General features: G+C 31.1%; 2 protein-coding genes across 2 annotated transcripts in view; both read left to right on the forward strand.

The window, feature by feature from the left end:
• LOC125859487 (protein yippee-like) overlaps positions 1–13,543 on the forward strand; it is a 164,658-nt gene extending 151,115 nt beyond the window's left edge. The window contains exon 6 of the mRNA XM_049539258.1: positions 13,394–13,543. The gene's annotated coding sequence lies outside the window, so the exon portion shown is untranslated. The remainder of the gene's footprint in view (positions 1–13,393) is intronic.
• Positions 10,420–13,543, forward strand: LOC125859488 (protein yippee-like). Its single transcript, XM_049539259.1, has 5 exons — positions 10,420–10,677; positions 11,597–11,640; positions 12,872–12,980; positions 13,068–13,123; positions 13,211–13,543. Exons 1-5 carry the CDS (start codon positions 10,582–10,584, stop codon positions 13,293–13,295), a joined length of 390 nt encoding a protein of 129 aa, XP_049395216.1. The 5' UTR covers positions 10,420–10,581; the 3' UTR covers positions 13,296–13,543.
• Positions 13,544–20,535: the final 6,992 nt, after the last annotated feature.

The raw sequence follows: 20,535 nt of genomic DNA on the forward strand, positions 1-20,535 counted from the left end.
AAATGGATAAAATTCGATTTTTTAATTAATTTTAACAGATTAGAGAAAATTAAGGAAAATAAATATTCCTAATTAGTTTGAATCTCCTAAATTTATGCTAACTAACAATAACAATTATCATCAATGAATTCAAAATTAATTTAATACACCTATTTCCGTTTTTTTTTTTGTTTTTTTTCTTCAAAATCTATTTATTTTCCTTTTTCATCTTTTTATTTTTTTCAAAACATATTTTTACAATTACTTAAAAAATCTTTTTTTAAAAATAAAATGTGACAACCTGAAATTTTTTATTGTTACAACTTGAAAGTTTTATTCTACTGCTATAACTTGAAAAAATTAGTCTAATAAATGTCATTTATAAAATTTTCACATATTTTATTTCTTCCTTTTATTTTCAATTGTAATCTTGTAATAATGTAATTTTCATTAAAATTTTCTCTAAAATGGATTTCGTAGCTCATCCAATTTCAAAAGTTAAACTTATATAAGATTGTCCAAAACTATATAAAGAGATCGATTTCTGATTATCACAGTTATGTAGGATACACGCCTAGAATTTAATATTTGGATCTTAAATAATGTATAAGGTAGGGGTCAGAATCATATAAAGCACATCTAAAAGTAGCCCGACTCTAATATCAAAATTTGAAAAATAGACTGTGGACCTAAACTAAAAATTATCGACCAATATTCTGTGGTCTAAAAAAGTGCAGTACTAGCTGCTTTTCTTAATGGTTTCGCTTTCTCAACATTTAGAACTAAACCAAAGGCCAAAGGGGATCTTATATAACAAGTTGTATAGGACATACTTTTACTGTGTTTACGAAACTCTTTGCAACTTTCAAAGACAACTCGTAATTTTATTTAATTTGTTAAATTAATTAATTCTTTTATGGGCAACTACATAAATCTCACTAATTTAGGTCCTAATTACTAAGATTTTCAATAGTTTCAAATATTACTTCATCTACTATATTTCATGTTTATGATACATGAGGTTGGATCTGTGAGATCAATGTATCTGTCGAATTTTAAAATCAAGATACATATTTTATTTGCTTAAATTAATTGATTATAACTAATTTCCTTAATTAGAGGAGTAATAGAGGATTTTAGAATACATGGACAATTAATTCTGAAAATTTAAATTAATCAAATCCTTGATATAAGGCGGAAATCAATGGGTGTATCTATGTTTAATTAATTTCATTTTATTATTCTTCGAAATAATAAATTCATTAATATTATTAATAAAATATAAAAACATGTATACCTTGGTCATGTAATTTTATTAATTTCATTTTATTACTCTTAAATAATAAATTCATTAATTTGATGTATCTATTATCATTTTTTGTTGTATCCAACAAACTAAACAAATAGATACATGAGTATCATACAAGTACATTCATATGTATGATATTAGTATCTAGGGAGTATTAAATTTGTGTATTTGTTATATGTGTCTAGTATTAATTTCACGTATCTATTTATATGATCTAATATTAATTTCATATATTCTATTTATACTTGTATATGATCTAATTTTAATTTCATGTATCTAGTATTAATTTAATGTATCAAGTATCAATTTCATATATTATATTCAAAAACATGCATCTCGGATACATAGTAAGCATATACATATAATTATGTGTCTCTAACTATGAAATGTAACTATAATGCACAAATTTAGGAACAAAGAACAAATTACGATGGTAGGGTATATGTTTTAATATTAATCCAAAAAAAAAGTAAAAAATTTCAAAATTATTCCTTTTTGTTTTTGACATTTGAAATGTTTTCTCATAAATACGTATAATCTTAACTCAGATACATGAACTCTTAGCTAGATACATGTACGTATGATGTGTATTCAATATTGTTGCACTTGATGTTATTTAATGATGTATTTGTTCTATTAATTAAAGCTTGGCGTAATTCTTCCATCTTAATTGAGCCATTCCTATACTTAGATCTATTTTCGGCTTGAATGTTGGCGTATGAAGAGTCAGTTCCTACAGTAAGAAATTCATGAGTGAAAATAAATAAATAAAAGTTGTTTGATTTAATATAATATTGTTAATGTGTAGTACTTTTAATAAATCATCCGCTTTTGGGAATGTCAGTCATTAAAGTGTTTGAGAAATAACAAAATCAAAAAATATAAAATTTAATTTGTAAAACTTTTTAAAATTGAACTTCAAAATATTATGAATTTTAACTTAGATACAAAATTAAGATACATGAGAATAATAAAAACAATAGAAACAAACCTATTGTATAATGCTGATTTGAACATGCAAATATATATTGAGAAGCTGAAGGAAGAGAGAGGGATAAGATGAAGGAAGAAAAGAGTGTAGGTAAATGTGGGCAGGGAATGGTAGATTAGAGTAGAAAAAAAAATTTAACTCGTTAATGGATCATTAATTAAGGAGTTTAAATTTACGATAATTATTCAATATCATATTTAAGGATTTGTGTATCTAATTAAATCTTTTAAAATATATGGTATAAATATTAAAAGATAGTATGAATAATTATTTTAAACTAGAGGTAAATATAATATATATGGTAGTAATGTATGTGCAGTTATATAATTTTTTTCCTTTCTTTATTTCTCACATAGTGTTTGGAGCCGCATTGAAACACTGATTAAATTTGAATTGCGTACTACAGGACCAACATGATTTTCTTCCAACTTATAATTCAAACTTCAGACATCTAAATCGTTTCTAACAAAGATACTCCCTCTGTCTCTAATTACTTGTTCATTTTTTTTTATAATTGTCCCTAATTACTTGTCCATTTTGACAAATCAAGAAAGGATAAAATTTTCTACCTATTATACCCTCAATTAAATGTTTAATTACTTTGAAAATGTAAAAAAATTTATTCACTTCATAATTAATAAAGATAAAATAATAAATTTATTATGTCATTAATTGTTCTCTTAATTAATGTGTCAATTTAAAAATGAACAAGTAGTTAGGAAGAGAGGAAATTTATGCTAGGCACATGGTTGACAAAATTGGCTCAACAACCATGATGCTAGTGATTCCACGAGGTTCTGGTTTCTGTATCTTTTGACTAAATGCAGTGAATTTGGGTATTTGCAAAAATGAAACAAACAAGCTTTGGCCATGTGTCCCTCCAAGTTAAATGCAAACAAAGCGTGATCTTTACTGTTCACAAAATCTACCGACACTAGTATTACAGTTCCCACTACTATTCCTATAGATTTATTAACAACAGTATAGATAATACTCTATCTGTGCCATTGAACATCGTTGGAATTTCAAAAGTTAATTAGTTTGTGTTTAATTGTAAATTTGAATATAAAATTTTTAAATTTTTTAAAATGAAAATTTTAAATTTTTTGAAATGAAATTTATATATTTAAAAATTATTTTTTAAATAAAAAGAGAAGTACTATAAATCATATTAATTAACAATTCAAAATATTAAAAAGATAGGTAAATTTGAGACTAAGGGAGTACAATATTGGTCATCTAGCTTTGAATAGAGATAAAAGGCCGTTGATTTGTTTTGAAAGACAAATTTACTTTACTACTTATAATGGAAAACAAGATGCTGAACTTGGTAAAGTTTGGGCGAAATTGGCATTAGGCCGTATTTCCATTTCCACCACAGAACCAAATTGGGCGGTGGCCGACTGGTCCCATTATTATCAAATCGGAAAAGGGTCATATTTGTCCCTGAACTCTTAGAAAAGGGTCATATTTATCCTTCGTCATACTTTTTTGATATATTTGCCCTTACCATTCAACTTTAGGCACATATTTGCCCTTGTACAATTAAGTATTGTGTCACCATTTTTATTAGTCTACGTGGCGCCTACATGGTGCCTACGTGGCTCCATGTGTATATATTTTTATTATAATTAAAATTTTACTTTCTATTTAGTATTCTATCCGACCCATTTAGTAAAATTCGACCCGACCAAAATGAAGACCCATTAATCTGATTTCAATACCCATTAGCCCTAATTTCTATGCTCATCATTCTTGCAACGCTTCATAGAGAGAAAAGCCATTCATGTCTTGATTTAGAGAGAAGATCCAACAATAGGTAAGAGTTTTATCCTTAAATTATCTCTTCGGAACTGTTATCTCTTTACTCTTTTGTATTGTATTTGTTTCTTGAATATTTTCAAAATCTGGACAAAAGATCTCAAAATCTGTATATATCTTCTTTTATTGCAATTAAGGTTCGTCAATTTTAGCATTTATAAACTTGATAATTGTAGTGCTTGTTATTTCGTCTATTTTATATCTCTTTACTCTATGATAAAAATTAGGGTTGTCAATTTTTTATATTTATGGGCATTTCGGTAAGTGTTAGTTTATTCTTTTTGGTTTAGGATTTGGTGTTTCGTGATATTTATCCATTTATTTTTAATGTATTTTTTGTCCCTTAATTGAATGACACAATGTGAATATTATAATGTTACTGAGACTTTTTCTTTTTTCATGGTTTGTGGTCCTTGAATGTGTTACTATTTTGTGGTCACATAAGCTCACCTGATTTGAAGTCAAACTTAGAGTTTCCAAGGTTGCGACGCATATCCGATGACATTTTTGAAGAGTCCAAGCAACATAGATGATCACTATACCAAACCATTTGATTAATACACAACTTTAACAATAATACGCTATATACATGTCTCTTTTTTTTGTTTTGTTTTGCAGGATATTAAAGATGACCTTGGTGGACATAATCTTCAATTATGGTGGAGAATGGATTAAAAAACCAAATGTCATGTATTCAAAGAAATTAATCGATACTTGGTCAGGTTATGATCCTGACCTCCTTTCCTTTATTGATATCGTAAACGAGTACAACAGTAAGTTTGGATAATTAGGTGTTCAACAACTTATTGTTATTGTTCCCTCTGGTAACTATTACAAGATAAATGGTGATAATGGTATAAGGCAGTTATTGTACTTAGTGTTTGAAGAATTTAAGGTCCTTAACATATATGTTGTAGATGAAGGCGAGGAATTACTAGAAGTTCATAATATTTCTCAACATTCTGAGTCATATGTTGCAACAACTGAAGTTGGAACTGACGGTGAGAGTGATAATGAGAGTGATGATAATCATGTCGAGGTAGAGTATGATTTGATGACTTGAATAAGATTGCCTTTCAAAAAAATAGGATCATTGATGAAACGTTGCTAGATTACAAGGAGTTATGCATAGGTATGAGCTTCAAGGATATACCCGAAGCTAGATTATGCATTAACTTGTATGCTCTTGTAAACAAAAGAAACTTGAAGCAGTTGAAAAGTGATCCATCAAGGTTGAGGTATGAGTGTGTTGCAGGATGTCGTTTTTCATTACATATTTCTGGAGATAAAGACATGCCGGGGGTTAGAATAAAATCCTTGAAAAATACGCATGATTGTAACGAAGCATTTGACAATGGAAGGGTTGATTATCTTACAATAGCGTATTATTTCAAGTCTAAATTGCAAAATGACCCAAAGTACATGATCAAGGATATGAGGGATGATTTAAAAGAAAGATTTGATGTCAATGTTAGTCATGGTAAGTGCAAGCGAGCTAAGCGATTGATTTTGGAAAAGCTTGAAGGAAGCTTTACAGATGATTATAATAAACTTGAGGATTATGCAAATGAGCTAAGGTCTAGTAATCCACGAAGTGATGTGATTATAAATATATCGAAGGATGCACTTGCCAATGGAAAACGAAGATTCTTGAGGATGTTCATTTGCTTTCACGCACTTAAAATGGGTTTTAAGGATAGGTTAAGACCCTTTATTGGCTTAGATGGAACCTTTTTAAAAGGGAAAGCCAAGGACCAATTGTTAACTGTTGTTGGTCAAGATTGTCAGTCCCATAGTTACCTTATTGCTTGGGCAGTTGTTGACAAAGAAACAAAAAAACATGGAACTGATTTTTAGGCCATCTTAAAAGGTCATTAGATCTCAAGGAGGTGGGTGAAGAAATAACCTTCATTTCAGACATGCAGAAGGTAACATATCTGAATTATTTTTTGCTAATTCTTTTTTACATTAACTTTTAAGTTCATTTCTAAAGCTTCAATCGTTGTCCAGTTCTTTCATTATACTTCTGTCCAGAACTTAAAATTGAAGAATTGTCCAGTTCTTAAATTAAAATTCTGGTCAGAAGTAAAATGAAAGCACTAGACAGGTCTTTCATTGCAGTTCTGGACATTACTAAAATGAAAAATTAGAAATTCATTCTTTTTGTTAATTTTATCATATAGGGATTACTTCAAGCAATGAAAGATGTGTTTCCTGAATCACATCACAGATTTTGTGCGAAACATGTTGAAGCAAACTGGTGCAAAACATGGAGGTCAGAGGAACTGCAGAAGGTATTTTGGTGGTGTTCATAAACCACATATGAGGAAGATTTCAAAGACAAACTCAATATGATTGGTTCTTTAGATAAAACAGCAGCTAAAGATTTACTGAAATATCCTCTCAATGCGTGGTGTAGAGCCTATTTTGACACCATGTGCAAGAACTATGAAGTGGTGAACAATTTCACAGAATCGGTGAATAAATGGATTCTAGAAGCTAGAGGCAAACCAATCATCAAAATGCTTGAAGAAATAAGAACTAAAGTCATGAACCAATTGAGAAAAAGGGAGGATGAAGTGAGATTTTAGGCTACTGAGTTTAGCCCAAAGAGTATGCAATTGTTCAATGAGTACATGAAAATTGCTAAAAAATGTAAGGTTAATTTCAATGGTGATTATGGATATGAGATCACAGAAGGTTGTGATAGGCATACTGTAAATATGATTTTGAAGAGATGCACATGTAGACAATAAGATCAAAATGGAATTCCATGCCCACATGCAATTTCTGCAATGTTGTACAACAAGTTGGACCCTTTGAGTGAATGAGTTGGTGGTATAGCAAAGAGGCATTCTTGCTTACCTATAGGCACAAACTGCAACTTGTTAGAAGTGAAAATTTTTGGAAGGTGGATCCACATCAAGCAATGGAACCACCAGACCTAGTGAAGATGGTCGGCAGACCCAAAACTAAACGGGTCAGAAAAAAAAAGACGAGGTAATTAAGAGGCAAGGCGAGTGGGCAAGTTCAAGAAAGGGAAGAGTTATGACATGTAACAACTGCGGAGAGCCAAACCACAACAGTAAATGATGTAAAAAGGTAAAATATCTTCAATGCTAATAGCAACTTACTTTTTTCTTGAAGTTTGATTTCTAACTTGTATTTTTTACTTACAATAGCTTGTCAACACAAAGCCAATGAAAAGAACCAGGAAATTAATTGATGAACCTGAAGAGATAAACCTAACAGCACCCCAATCAACCCAAGCAAGCCAAGTTGTGAACTTCATGTCCACACCAACATTGATGCATCATGCACCACAGTTTTCAGGTCTAAGACCAAACATTCCAAGTAAGACGCCAGATTTTGAGTTATTTGAAACTTCAAAGCAAAGATCAAGCAAGCCAGATGCTACTACATTGCAACATACCGTTCATCTAGATTTGACAATCAACTTCCCAAATCATGATCCAGATCCTACTATAAGGCCAATGGTAGTGTCAGAAAATGCAATATTTCGAGCCAGGCAAGAGGGACCAATTCCTTCTGGAACAAGGATTATTAACTTTGTTGGTGATCACAATGGAGTGAGTGTTCCTTCAAATCTTCTCTACTCACCAACCAACCTCACATGGAAGGGAAAAACTGCTATAACTCAAGGTCAATTGGAGATGCAAAATAGGCAAAAAATTAAGAAACTGAAGCCAAGAAAAGGACAAAAGTGATCTATTGGGTTGAAAAATATTTTTGTTATGTTTCATGAGTTTTAATTACTGATTATGACAATACTTTTTAGTTAATGTCTTTTCAGTTTACTCTTTTTTGTGGTGAACATTGAACATGAATGTCACATTATGCCACTTTATATTAGTTATGATGTAATTGTCCTGTTGCTGAAAATAGTGATTAAATTGTGAAATGTTAACGCGCTGAAATGGTGTTTAATCTGCAACTACATTTTGTGTGTGTGTGTTTGTATTTGTGTAGAGCTCTATTATGCTGAAGTAGCTATTCTAATTGTCTTGTATTGGCTAGATAATTTATATGAATGTAGTATTTTGACATGGGAACATATAAGTTGTGATCCTTTAGATTTAGAAGTCTATTTTTGTGATCCTTTAGATTTAGAAGTCTATTTTGAACTCTAAATTCTAATTGTCTTGATGTTTGCATGTCTTTTATTGCTTTCATGGCCGTGACGGCCTCTGCACTCTTATCAGGCTACAAGTTATGCAAAAGGATCATATGGTGATGAACTGGGAATTGAACCTGCAGCCTTCAACTCCAAAATTGATATGTGACTTATAATTAGACGTTACGATTCTCGGAGTGCAATAAGCTTTCTTGTAATAGCTAGTAAAGTTTTCCATAGTCACATTATCATGTATTGTACATTGGACACAAGACACATCTTGCTAGTAATGCTGAAGTTGAACATTTAATATGAATAAATTACACTAATTTTTTTGTGAACTATCATACACAAATCAGTATTTCTTTTGTATTTTCATGCACAAAGATATGTCATATTTACATAAACAATACCAAGCTAACTTGCATAAGCATAATAAGAAGCTAATGGAAGAAGCAAAATGCATAGCAGATGAAACTAAATACCTCACCAAAAAAACAGAAAACAAAATCACAAAAACCAACACCAAACTACTGGAGTTAGAGACAAAAAAAACCAACTAATGTACACAAAAAAGAATATGATATGTTACTAGGTCTCTATCTCAAGAAGGGAATTGATTGAGGTGTTGCTAAACCTTTGTGCAAGGCCTCGGATGACAAGGACGACAATATCACAGAGGTGCTGAGTCTGTACCAGCAAATCCACTTCACTCTCACTGTCCACCACAATTCTTAACTGCATTAAAATTCAAACTTCTCAGTCTCGCGTACTCGGTAACTAAAGATGTAAAACTAAAGCGACAGACAAGAAACCCGACCAATTAGCAGAATCAAGACATGAATGACTCTTCTCTCTGTATCGAAGCCTTCAATCTAAGTTGTCTCTGTATTTTTTCTTTTCGCGCGCTAATTGACATGCTTATTTTCACACACAGTTTTGCTTCTCAATGATCTTTTCTCTGTGACTTCTTCTGAGATATTACAAGCGACGGGAGAAAACTGAAGACCGTTGTCTCTGTATTATCTCTGTTTTAATGGGTAAAGTGATATGAGAGAGTGGATATTAGAATCGGGTTAATAGTTGGGTCGAATTTTACTAAATGGGTCGAATATAATGCTAAATAGAAAGTAATTTTTTTATTATAATAAATGTATATACACATGGAGCCACATAGGCTTATAAAAATGGTGTCATGATAAGTTAACTGTATAAGGGCAAATATGTGCCCAAAGTAGGATGGTAGGGGCAAATATATCAAAAAAATATAACAAAGGATAAATATGACCCCTTTCTAAGGGTACAAGGGCAAATATGACCATTTTCTGTTATTATCAAATAAACGTTGTATGTATCTCAAATGGACATCTTTGTGCCAACTAGGATCTAACTATGCAAAAGAGTACTAATTAAAGTTACCCTACATTAACACATACGGCCAAATCCTAAAACCCCTTCCACAATACAATTATTTATTAAAAAAAAATAACACTGTTTTTGTAGTACTCAACACCTTTAATGCTCCTCACCGGGGGCCCCTTTAGCCTACTCAAAAATGTAAATATAATATAATAATAAACCCACCCCCTTTCATTCATTCACTCACTCACTAACTCCCATCAAATTGTAAAGAAAATAGGAATTGAGATTACTTTTCTTTTTGTTGATCACAATAGAGAAGAGGATGTGAGATTAGGTGCTAACAAATACTCAGAGAGGCAAGCAATTGGGATAGCAGCACAGAGTCAAGACAAGGATTACAAAGAGCCACCACCAGCTCCCCCGTTTGAACCAGGGGAATTGATGTCCTGGTCGTGGCTGAGTTTGTGGCTACTTTCTTCTTCCTTTAAATCACTGTTTCAACCGTCATGGGCGTTTCTAAATCCGATTTCAAATGTTCAACTGTTGGAATTCATGGCATTGCTTGGGCTTTTGGTGGCATGATCTTTGCCTTAGTCTACTGTACTGCCAGGTACATAATTACTTATAATATGACAGCCTGCTCGGCCTTCCTATTTAGTAACTATAGGCTAATTTTGGACCAAATTATCAACGCGATAAGGGTATTTGTACCAAAATATTGACTGCATGGTAATTTTGTTCATAAAATAATAACATTTTTATTATTTCACTTAATTTAAGTATATTTTTCATTTTTTAAATGGACTAAAAAGAAAAAAAAGCAAGTAGCAGTAAATTATTCAAAGGTCCCTCGCACATTGAATCCTTTCCCTTTTCTTGACGTTACTTACTATCTTTCAGCCGAAACAAAAACTATTACCCCTTTTTGGACAAGTCCTTTTCCATTTTGGTTCTTCAATTTTCTTGTGATCTCAAAAATCTTTGATGGGGAGATTATTTGTGTTGACTCTTGAAGGCAAGATCTACAGCTGCAAGCACTGTGGAACTCATCTTGCCCTTTCTGAAAACATTGTTTCCAAGGTTTTCCTCCATCTTTTCTGTTTGATCACTCTGTTATTGTGATTTCTTGAAATTGAGATCTTTTTAATTTTGATTTTGATTTATTTCGTTGTAAAAATACAATCTTTGGCTTGATCGGTGGTTTCGGTTTCGTTTCTAGAACTTGTTAGAGATTGTTGTTGGTCTGTTTAAGTAATTTTAGATGTATATAAAAATTGGCTACTTTAAATCAGCTATGTGAGTGAAGAATGTCTCAGTTGAGTAATTTTTCCCCAAAGGAGATGAATTTTTTAGCATCAAAGAACTGGGTTTTGTGGAGTTGCTGGTTTTGGAGTAAAAGGGATTGTATGAGCATTCTTTGTGAATTTTTTTTAAAAATAGTAGTTATTATTGCTGATAACATACCATACAATATTCCTGCTTAATCCAGTTATGAATTAGAGGAGTTGTTTGTTGAGTCTGATACTTGGAGTATACTTGATTGACATTTTCCATTTGTTCCATGTCTGTATGCTAGTGACTTCAATATTTCAAACTATTATTTTTATGCCCAGTCCATTGATCAGATCTTGGGATTGATCTATTTTCTATATTTTGATCAATTTGGTGCTTGTTTATTCACTTTATTTTGCTCAATTTCATTGTAATGTGCATTCATGACTTTCTTTGTTATATAAGTTGACTTTGTAGGTCTGTCCTATGAAGAATTCCATATGACTTCTATAGCATAAAATCAGAGCACATCTTCAAATGTTGGAGCTTTGAAACTACACTCTCTTAGAAAATTCAAATGCTTTTGAATGGAGTGAAATGCTAATTCCGCAATTAATTATATTGAAGTTTATGTTACATTCTTGTTTCAACCCCTAAATAATGTATGTAGTCATTCTGAGTCATGAAGTTATCTAACTCTATGTTTTCCTTCTGATCTTTCCTTCAGTCTTTCCACAGCAGACATGGGAAGGCATACCTTTTCAGTAAAGTGTAAGTTTCCTTGATTCTGCACATTCAATCATCAGATATGTTTGTGACATTTTCACATGTCTAATCTTTAAACTTGCAGCATGAAAATCACAAGTGCAACTTACAACTTCTATTGGTTTTATTCTTGTTAGAGTATGAATTACCATTTATTTCCTCTGATTGTTGTTAAGCTTTTTTTGGCATTGATGGGACATGAGTTATTTGTAGCTTGGTTAGATGAACAATGATATTACTACGGTCAAGCTAATTCATACCTCTGGTACAGAAAGATGAAAAAAGCTACCATTTAAATCCTCTTATTTAACTTCCACCCCTTCTTTTACTGGTGTGGAGGACACTGTTAAACTAGAAAGTGAAAAAAATGAAGTATTGAAGAATTCATGTTGGTAGTAGTTAGCCAAAATTTTCATGATTTGATATGAAAAAAGATTTATTTTTCAAAAGTTGAGCACAACTGGAGTATGTGCAAATTATTCGGCTTTTACTCTACATGGGTCACATAGCTCTCAGGATCTTTGATTTTGTTATTAGTTCCGAGTCATTATTATTATGGAAGGTCACAACCAACCTAGAATATTTGAATGCACATGAAAAGTTGTGTACAAGGCAGGCTATACCCTGTAGGTTTAGTTTGTTAAAGGCATGGTACTTTATATTTATATCTTCATACATTTGTGTCATTGACATTGCTCTTAGGATCTTTGATTTTGTTATTAGTTCTGAGTCATTATTATTATGGAAAGGTCATAACTCATAACCAACCTAGAATATTTGAGTGCACATGAAAAGTTGAACAAGGTAGGCTATACCTTGTAGGTTTAGTTTGTTAAAGACATGGTACTTTATATGTATATATTCATACATTTGTGTCATTGACTATAAAATTAGCACCAAAATTTAATCTATTGGAATCACTATAGAACCTAGTGGGGATTTTACCAGACTATTATATCGCGTATTTTTGAGTGTATTTTCCAGGAGTACAAATATTAACACATCAATATATTGAATAAATTCTTACTTGACTTGGGTTATTTTCCACTTGGTAGCAGCATTACAATAGTTACATGGCTGAAATACATATATTATGCTCAACTTGATTGCTTTCCTGTTCAAGAGTTCTGCTCTTCTCAAATCTCTTCATTTCATTGTGTCATTTAGCAGAAACATACAAAATGGTAATGCACTTTATAGTTTTGTATATTCTATATGCCTTTTTTTCTTTTGACAGGGTGAATGTCACTTCTGGCGAGATAGAAAATAGAATGATGATGACTGGTATGCACACTGTGGCAGACATTTTCTGCGTCTGTTGTGGGTCAATTGTTGGATGGAAATATGTGAGTATGGAGTGATAAAATGCTATACATTGTCGTTTGGCAGTTGCTAGAAGTTTTAGTTGTTCCTAATATAACAATTCTTTTCAGGAGACCGCCCATGAGAAGAGCCAAAAGTACAAAGAAGGAAAATCAGTGCTTGAGCGGTCAGTTGATTACTTCAATTTTCTTTAAAATTGAGTTAGGAACATATCATAAGTCCCCACTGGGGTACTTTCTTTTATACTCAACAGGTTTAAAATTACTGGACCTGATGGAAGCCATTACTGGGCTAGTCATGATACTCACGTTGCAGGAAGTGATGCTGATGATGTTTGATCACCATTCAGAACAAAAATTCTATCCAAAAATGTACATTCTTTAACCCACCACCCTATTAGTTCTTTATGGACCATTGGATTCTTGAATAGCTTAAGCTACTACAACTTCTTTAAGCTTGTCCTCTATTGTGTATGATAATATGGAAGCAGTCATGTGTTGTTGCAAACTAACATAACCATCTGCCTGTATTTGTTTGCAATGACAAGACATTACTAGTAGCAACCACTCTGCTTTCATTGCTTCGATCTTTCCATAGTTGTTTGGTAGCTGGATAGAGTTATGTGGGTATTAGTTATACAGATATTACTTATGCGGGTATTACTTATGCAGGTATTAGTCAAGCAAGTAGTCTGGACATGAATTTTTTAAATAAAACCAAGACTATAAATTGATTTGCCGTCTACTTTGCCCTTTTCATAACCATCCCATATCCTCCCTGAATGACTCTCATAGACCATTTAGGTCTACCTGTTCAGAAAATAAGAGATTTTCTATAAAGCCTCAATATTATATCAAGGCAGTTATCAAACCATACTACATAGTTCTGCAAACAGCAAAAGCTTAAAAAATTAGCACCTTACCCCATCATCACATCAAAACTTGGTAGAGTTCATAGCAGTAGAACTGGTCTGGTGTGGTGTGAAGTTTTGTCCAAATGTAAACAGAATGATGTCCAAAACTAGCTATTTTGTTTGATAATCATGGCTTTGTTGTTTTATCAACAAAAATAGGACAAGGAAAACTCTCCCTCAACAAAGTTCCAGTAGATACCAACTATTTGGCTACAATTAAAATTATTCAGCAGTTGTGTAATGACCTATTCCATCATTATAATTGTTTAGGGCTATAGTACCCTTGTGTAGATCTCCGTGGGTCAAGAGTCGGTAGAAATCTGGAAATTGAAAATCGAGTATGAAAATCTGCTAGTGTTTCACTATAGCGGACACTTTCTTTGTAATAGTAGATCACTATTTCAACCTCATTAACTATTGTTGAGCAATTCCTATGCTCAAAGAATCAATTTTATGGGGTTTCTAGGTAGGCTAGGTTCATAATTCTATACTAGAAAGACATAATTAATTTAATCGACTAGAATTGAAAATCATTCATAATTAACCTGCCCCACATGCATCAAAATAATAACCCTAGGTTTCAATGGATAAAATCCTATGGATATTTTTATCAGTTCTGGGAGGAAACCGAATTATGGAAGAAATGAATGAACGGAAAGCACTTACCTCAGGAGAGAAAAACCCCAAGTCTTGGAAAAATCTCCTCTGGGGTTCACTGGTCAAATATTTTACATTATGACTAAGTACGGACAAAACTAATATAAAAACGTGAGTTAGTGTTTTCCGACCTTCTCTATAGCAAAACTTCACAACTTCGTTATGATCATGCATACTTTCGATTTGATAAAATCATCTTTAAATAATTGATTAAATTGAAGGTATGAAGTATTATCTATTTAACATCTTTTAGGATTTATCTATCAATTTGTTACTTTTTAAAAAAAAATCTTGAGCTGAAATTCAAATTGTGATTATAAAAGTTAAATATCAATATGTTAGTTAAATTATTGAGATTAATCGGGTCAAATTGGGCGGGTCAAGACCCAACCCGACTTCTATTTTAACCCAATCCGCTCATTTGACACTCCTATGTGCAACTATCACCATGTTTAGTCGGATGAGTGCGGAGACCCAAATCACCACATTGAACGCAGACTTTATCTTCACAGCTAACCCAAGAATGCACCAGCCGGGAATCGAACCCGGAACTGTACCGTGGCAGGGTACTATTCTACCACTAGACCACTGGTGCTACTTGATATTTATCTATTTTCTTATGTTACATCACAATAGATATTAAACAAAATATATGAGAGTAGTTAGAATTGAATGAACAGGCCCAAATTTCTGAAATTTTGGTATTCAAAATGTCAAAATAAGTAATCATGTTTTGAAGTTGAGGTCAATTATGCTTGTAGCAGGAAATGAAGTTCAAATTTTGCGCATCCAAATTATTCTTCATAAACAATAATATCTTATAGTTTTATTATGAATTTTTGAAAGTAATAGAAATCACATAAACAACTTTTTTTGGTGTGGAACATTTTATAACTTACATAAATTTTATAGTGTAAGGAGCAAATTACATCCTATTCCTATTCTTTTTCAATTTATAAAAATTCCTCAAAATTAGTGTTATCCTGATACATAGCAAAAGCGGGATATATTAGATTCGATATATTTAAGCAAATTCATTTACGTTGTTTCAATCAATTCAAAATTCAAATTTTATTTTCTCAATTCTTTTCTAAATCCGCCCAACATCAAAAAAATCAATTTTTTTTCTTTGAATTTTCTTCCAAATCCTCCCAACTTCAAACACTTCAAATTTTCTTCTCTCAATTCCCACCCAAATCGTAATAGATTCAAAATAGTCGAAAACAATAGCTGATACGTGGTGAATATTTCTATTTTGTTGAGACATTTAGGAATTTGGGAAAGCGAGGTGAGTTATGAATGATACAGAAATGATGGATTTCCAATTTCTTCTCCCAGTTTGTCGAAGATTTCAATTTTGATTCACAATTATCAAATTTTTTGAGAAGATACATTATGAATATTTTGATTTTACTAAGACACTCATGAATCTGAAAAAAAAAATAGATCTAACATTTAGTAATCTGAAAAAAAACATGAGACTGGATTCGCAATGTATAAAATAGACCAGAACTTTAATTTCAACGTAAAATAGATCTGACAGTAGAGGTATTGAATTACATATATTATGTTATTAATTCGATTTTTATTTGTATTTTCGAGATGACTAGATCAATCGTGATACATTAGTATTTAGGTATCTCGTATAAATTGATAAGTATTGTATTCCTATTAATTAGATACATTAAATAATTAAATTTTACACGTAAAATATTTGCTTAGAGTTCAACACATTACTGTGTGATAGTTAATATGTATCAGATCTTGTATCATGACCAAATATTTAGCATGATATATTACTATTTTTGTATATTATTGTGTTTGTGAAATACTGTATTTTATAGATGATACATTATACATGTAATTTGTTGTAAAAACATCAAAATATTCGATAATGAGGGTATGTATCATATTATATTTATATTTTGTATCAGATATTAAGTATAAGTTAGTTGTCTGATTGTTTGTGATTGATACATAAAAATAATTGTTTTATGGAATGTTTCACTAATTTTTTAATGTTAACAGGTTGTTGCATCATCCAAGTTTCTTTATTCAGTCTATGATTCTGGAAGAAGATACATTGTTTGCCTTGAAAAATAATATGCAATTGTGGAAGATTTCAAGTTGATAAGATACATTTTTTGATATAATGTATCATTTTGCAGTTGATAATAATGTATTTGATATAATAAGGTTGTGAAAAAAATAATGTATGTAAACTGAAATAAAGTGTATCTATTTTATGTATCACAATAAATAAGAATCAAATTATCAATTGGATACATGAATGAATCAGCAACTAACTACAACTAAGTGTCCAATTTATCAGCATGAATCAACAACTAACTACAACTAAGTTATCAAGCATATACATGAATGAATCAACAATCAAGTTATCGAGTACATTGTATTGATTAGGTGTCAAATGTGTTAGCAACTAACTAGAACTAATGTGAAAAAAGAATTTTGTATGTGTATGCACAAATGAATATGATACTTAATTTTATGACATTTTTGTATCAGATTATATAAGACAAATGTATAAGACAATTCATATTGTAAATAAAAACTAAACATAATGAAAGTTGAAGTCAAAATAAACAAGTTTTTAGAGAAACACTCTAATACTTGAGTAGAAAGAAGTATCCTAAACAATAAAAACAAACACTCTAAAATTAGAGTTAATGTATCTTAAAAACCATAACACTCTAAAAAGGTGTCTAACGACTGATAGATAATCTCTATTCATCATTAACCAAATCCTCTTAAGTTGGTGCTGTGAATTGACTCTTAGGCTTTGATGGATCCTCATTTTCACTAACGTATCCTGCCTTGGCCTTTTCGATATCGAACTTTTTAATAGGGCTGCATATCGTGTACGGATGTAATCTGATAGGAAATCATTGGATGGAATATGAATTTCATCGCTAAGGAACTCAACAAATGCAACTACAAACAATCCACAGTCCCTTCAAAATGCAGAAGATACATTATAAAAATAAAGAAGGTCCATTATAATTCAAAACAAAATCACACTAATACTTACATGCTATATCACTTGTTTATGCTTATCAGTAGCCAAAACTTTAGTATATGATACTTGTATATTAAAATTGGATATAATGTATCTAATACACACTGACTAATACAAGTTTTGTCTGATACATCATTTAATATGATACTAATGTATCAGATACACATTGAATAATACATTTTTTGACTGATACACTATTGAACATTATTTTTGTATCAATGACATGAAATCTTGTGACTGATGCACAACTAAGCATATTACAACATTTTATACATTATATATTTTATAACTTCATATAATTACAACTACTCAAATAATGAACAAAATTAGAATTTAGTGTATCCCCTAATTAAACTTAAATATTGATACATTACAATATGAAACATAAATTTATCATTAATATATCATTTTTTGATTGACTAAAATAAACAAGTCTCATCTCTTAACCATTTCTAAATTGAACATATATAAAATAAACATCAAATTTTAATATAGCAGATATATAAAAGTGAACAATAGTAATACTTAAACCATAATTGTTCCAATGGTAAGGACAAGGAGGATCTTATCATGCTAAATGCATGATTAATTTATTTAGTTTTGTATTCTACGTATTCCAGTGTTCTTTTGGTCATTTTACAGACGAGAGTACCAAAAGGACAGCGTAGAAATTCCATTTTATTTGGCAAAGATCAATCATTGGCTCGCAAAAGAACGAACGTAAACTCGAGTATAAATGAGACAATAGTTCATAATTTTATTATTGTTGTCTTCTCACCCTATAATTTGTTTTAGTTAGAAATCCATCTGTTAACAAAGATTAATAACATAGTAAACGATGATTGAAAAAAGGGAAAATTGTTTAGAATAATAAATATTCAAACGATATTAAATGTTATAGCTATTGTTTTGAAAAATCACAATTATTTAAACTATATTAAATGTTATAACTAATGTTTTGAAAAAATTGTGATTTGCCAACATAGTTCCCTCAAATCTTGTTATTCATTTAGTTTGTATAATTCGTCTGATTGTATATATCATAATTTTGTATAATTTGGCTCCTGATTGTATAAATTCAGAATTTAAATATGCTTACCGAAGTTATTTGTATACAATTTATGAAAATTTCACAATAAATTACCATGTTTATATATTGACAAGATATATAATCGGAGTTCTAAAAATTCCTAAATATATGAATACATAATTTGTATATACTTACCCTATTTGTATATTCGCAAGCGAAATATACAAATCGGCAAGCGTAGTATACTGACTGTGCGAAATATACAAATCGTAACTTCCATAGTAAATAGAACTATAACTATTAAGCAATATTATTAAAACTATAACTATAGAGCCTTATTATGTCTATTATAGTTGCTATTTTTGAAATTTTCGCTACAAGATTGGATTTTGTAGCTTATCCAATTTTAAAAATTAAACTTATAATATAAGATTGTCCAAAATTATATAAATTAAAGAGATCAATTTCTCATTTATCACACTTATGTAGGAACAAATATCCTCTTCCACGCCTAGAATTTAATGTTTGGATCTTAAATAATGTATAAGGTAGGGGTCGGAAATCAATTAAAGCACATCTAGAAATAGCCCAACTCTAATATCAAAATTTTAGAAATAGACTGTGGACCTAACTAAAAATTAATCGACCAAATATTTTGTGGTCTAAGAAAGTGCAGTATTAGCTGCTTTTCTCAAAGGTTTCGCTTTCTCAACATTTTTAGAACCTAAACCAAAGACCAAAGGGATCTTATGTAAAAAGTTAATTTTACTGTGTTTATGAAACTCTTTGCAACTTTCAAAGACAACTCGTATATTTATTTAATTTGCTAAATTAATTATTTTTTTTTATTTCTCACATGGTGTTTGGAGTCGCATTGAAGTCCTAACTAAATTTAAATTGCGCACTACATGACCTATTTAGTAGTGATGCTTCCAACGTAATTTTCTTCATACTTGTGATTCAAATTTAAAACCTCAGGTGAAACATTCAAATCGTTTATAACGGTGATACTCCCTCTGTCCCAATTTATATGACTTACTTTCCTTTTAGTCAGTCCCAAAAAGAATGACACATTTCTATTTTAAGTAACAATTTGCCTATAAAATGTCTTTTTTACCCTTAATGAAATGATTTACAACCACACAAATTTCTATCATTCATTTTGGACCACAAGTTTTAAAAGTCTTTCCATTTTTCTTAAAATTTGTGCCAAATCAAAGTACATCATATAAAATGGGACGGAGGGAGTATATGCTAGGCACATGGTTGACAAAATTGGCTCAACAAACATGATGCTAGGTGATTCCACAAGGTTCTGGTTTCTGTAACTTTGACTAAATGCAGTGAATTTGGGTATTTGTAAAAATGAAACAAACAAGTTTTGGCCATGTGTCCGTCCAAGATAAATACAAACAAAACGTGATCTTTACTCTTCACAAAATCTACCGACACTGAAAAAGAAAAAATTGTACCGGAGCATTACAGTTTGGGCAAAATCGCCCAAGTTGGAGTGACAAATTAATGGGTGGTAAGTGGTAACTCAAGTCATAAGTGTTAGGTGTGGTATCAGAAATTGGCATTAGGCCGTATTTCCATTTCCACCACAGAACCAAATTGGGCGGTGGCCGACTGGTCCCATTATTTTTTTATCAAAATAAACGTTGTATGTATCTCATATGGACATCCTTGTGCCAACTAGGATCTAACTATTCAAATTCAAAAAAGCACTAATTAAAGTTACCCTACACACATAAACCAAATCCTAAAACCCCTTCCACAATACAATTATTTATTTATTAAAAATAACAGTGTTCACGTATCCGCATGAAAAGAATAATGATTCAAATTAAATTGCTGAATTATGAATGGTCGGTCACAATGATAATGAAACTTAAACCATTAATGCTCGTCACCCGGGGCCCCTTTAGCCTACTCAAAAAT

The sequence above is a fragment of the Solanum stenotomum genome, chromosome 3, assembly GCF_019186545.1.
Source record: "Solanum stenotomum isolate F172 chromosome 3, ASM1918654v1, whole genome shotgun sequence".
NCBI lineage: Eukaryota > Viridiplantae > Streptophyta > Magnoliopsida > Solanales > Solanaceae > Solanum > Solanum stenotomum.

Bases quoted from the DNA above. Each gene is read 5' to 3' on its own strand.
- LOC125859488 (XM_049539259.1), top strand. From the start codon at position 10,582: ATGGGGAGATTATTTGTGTTGACTCTTGAAGGCAAGATCTACAGCTGC. The intron at 11,641-12,871 runs GTAAGTTTCCTT...TTCTTTTGACAG, and splicing joins GCATACCTTTTCAGTAAAGT to GGTGAATGTCACTTCTGGCG. The intron at 12,981-13,067 runs GTGAGTATGGAG...AATTCTTTTCAG, and splicing joins CAATTGTTGGATGGAAATAT to GAGACCGCCCATGAGAAGAG.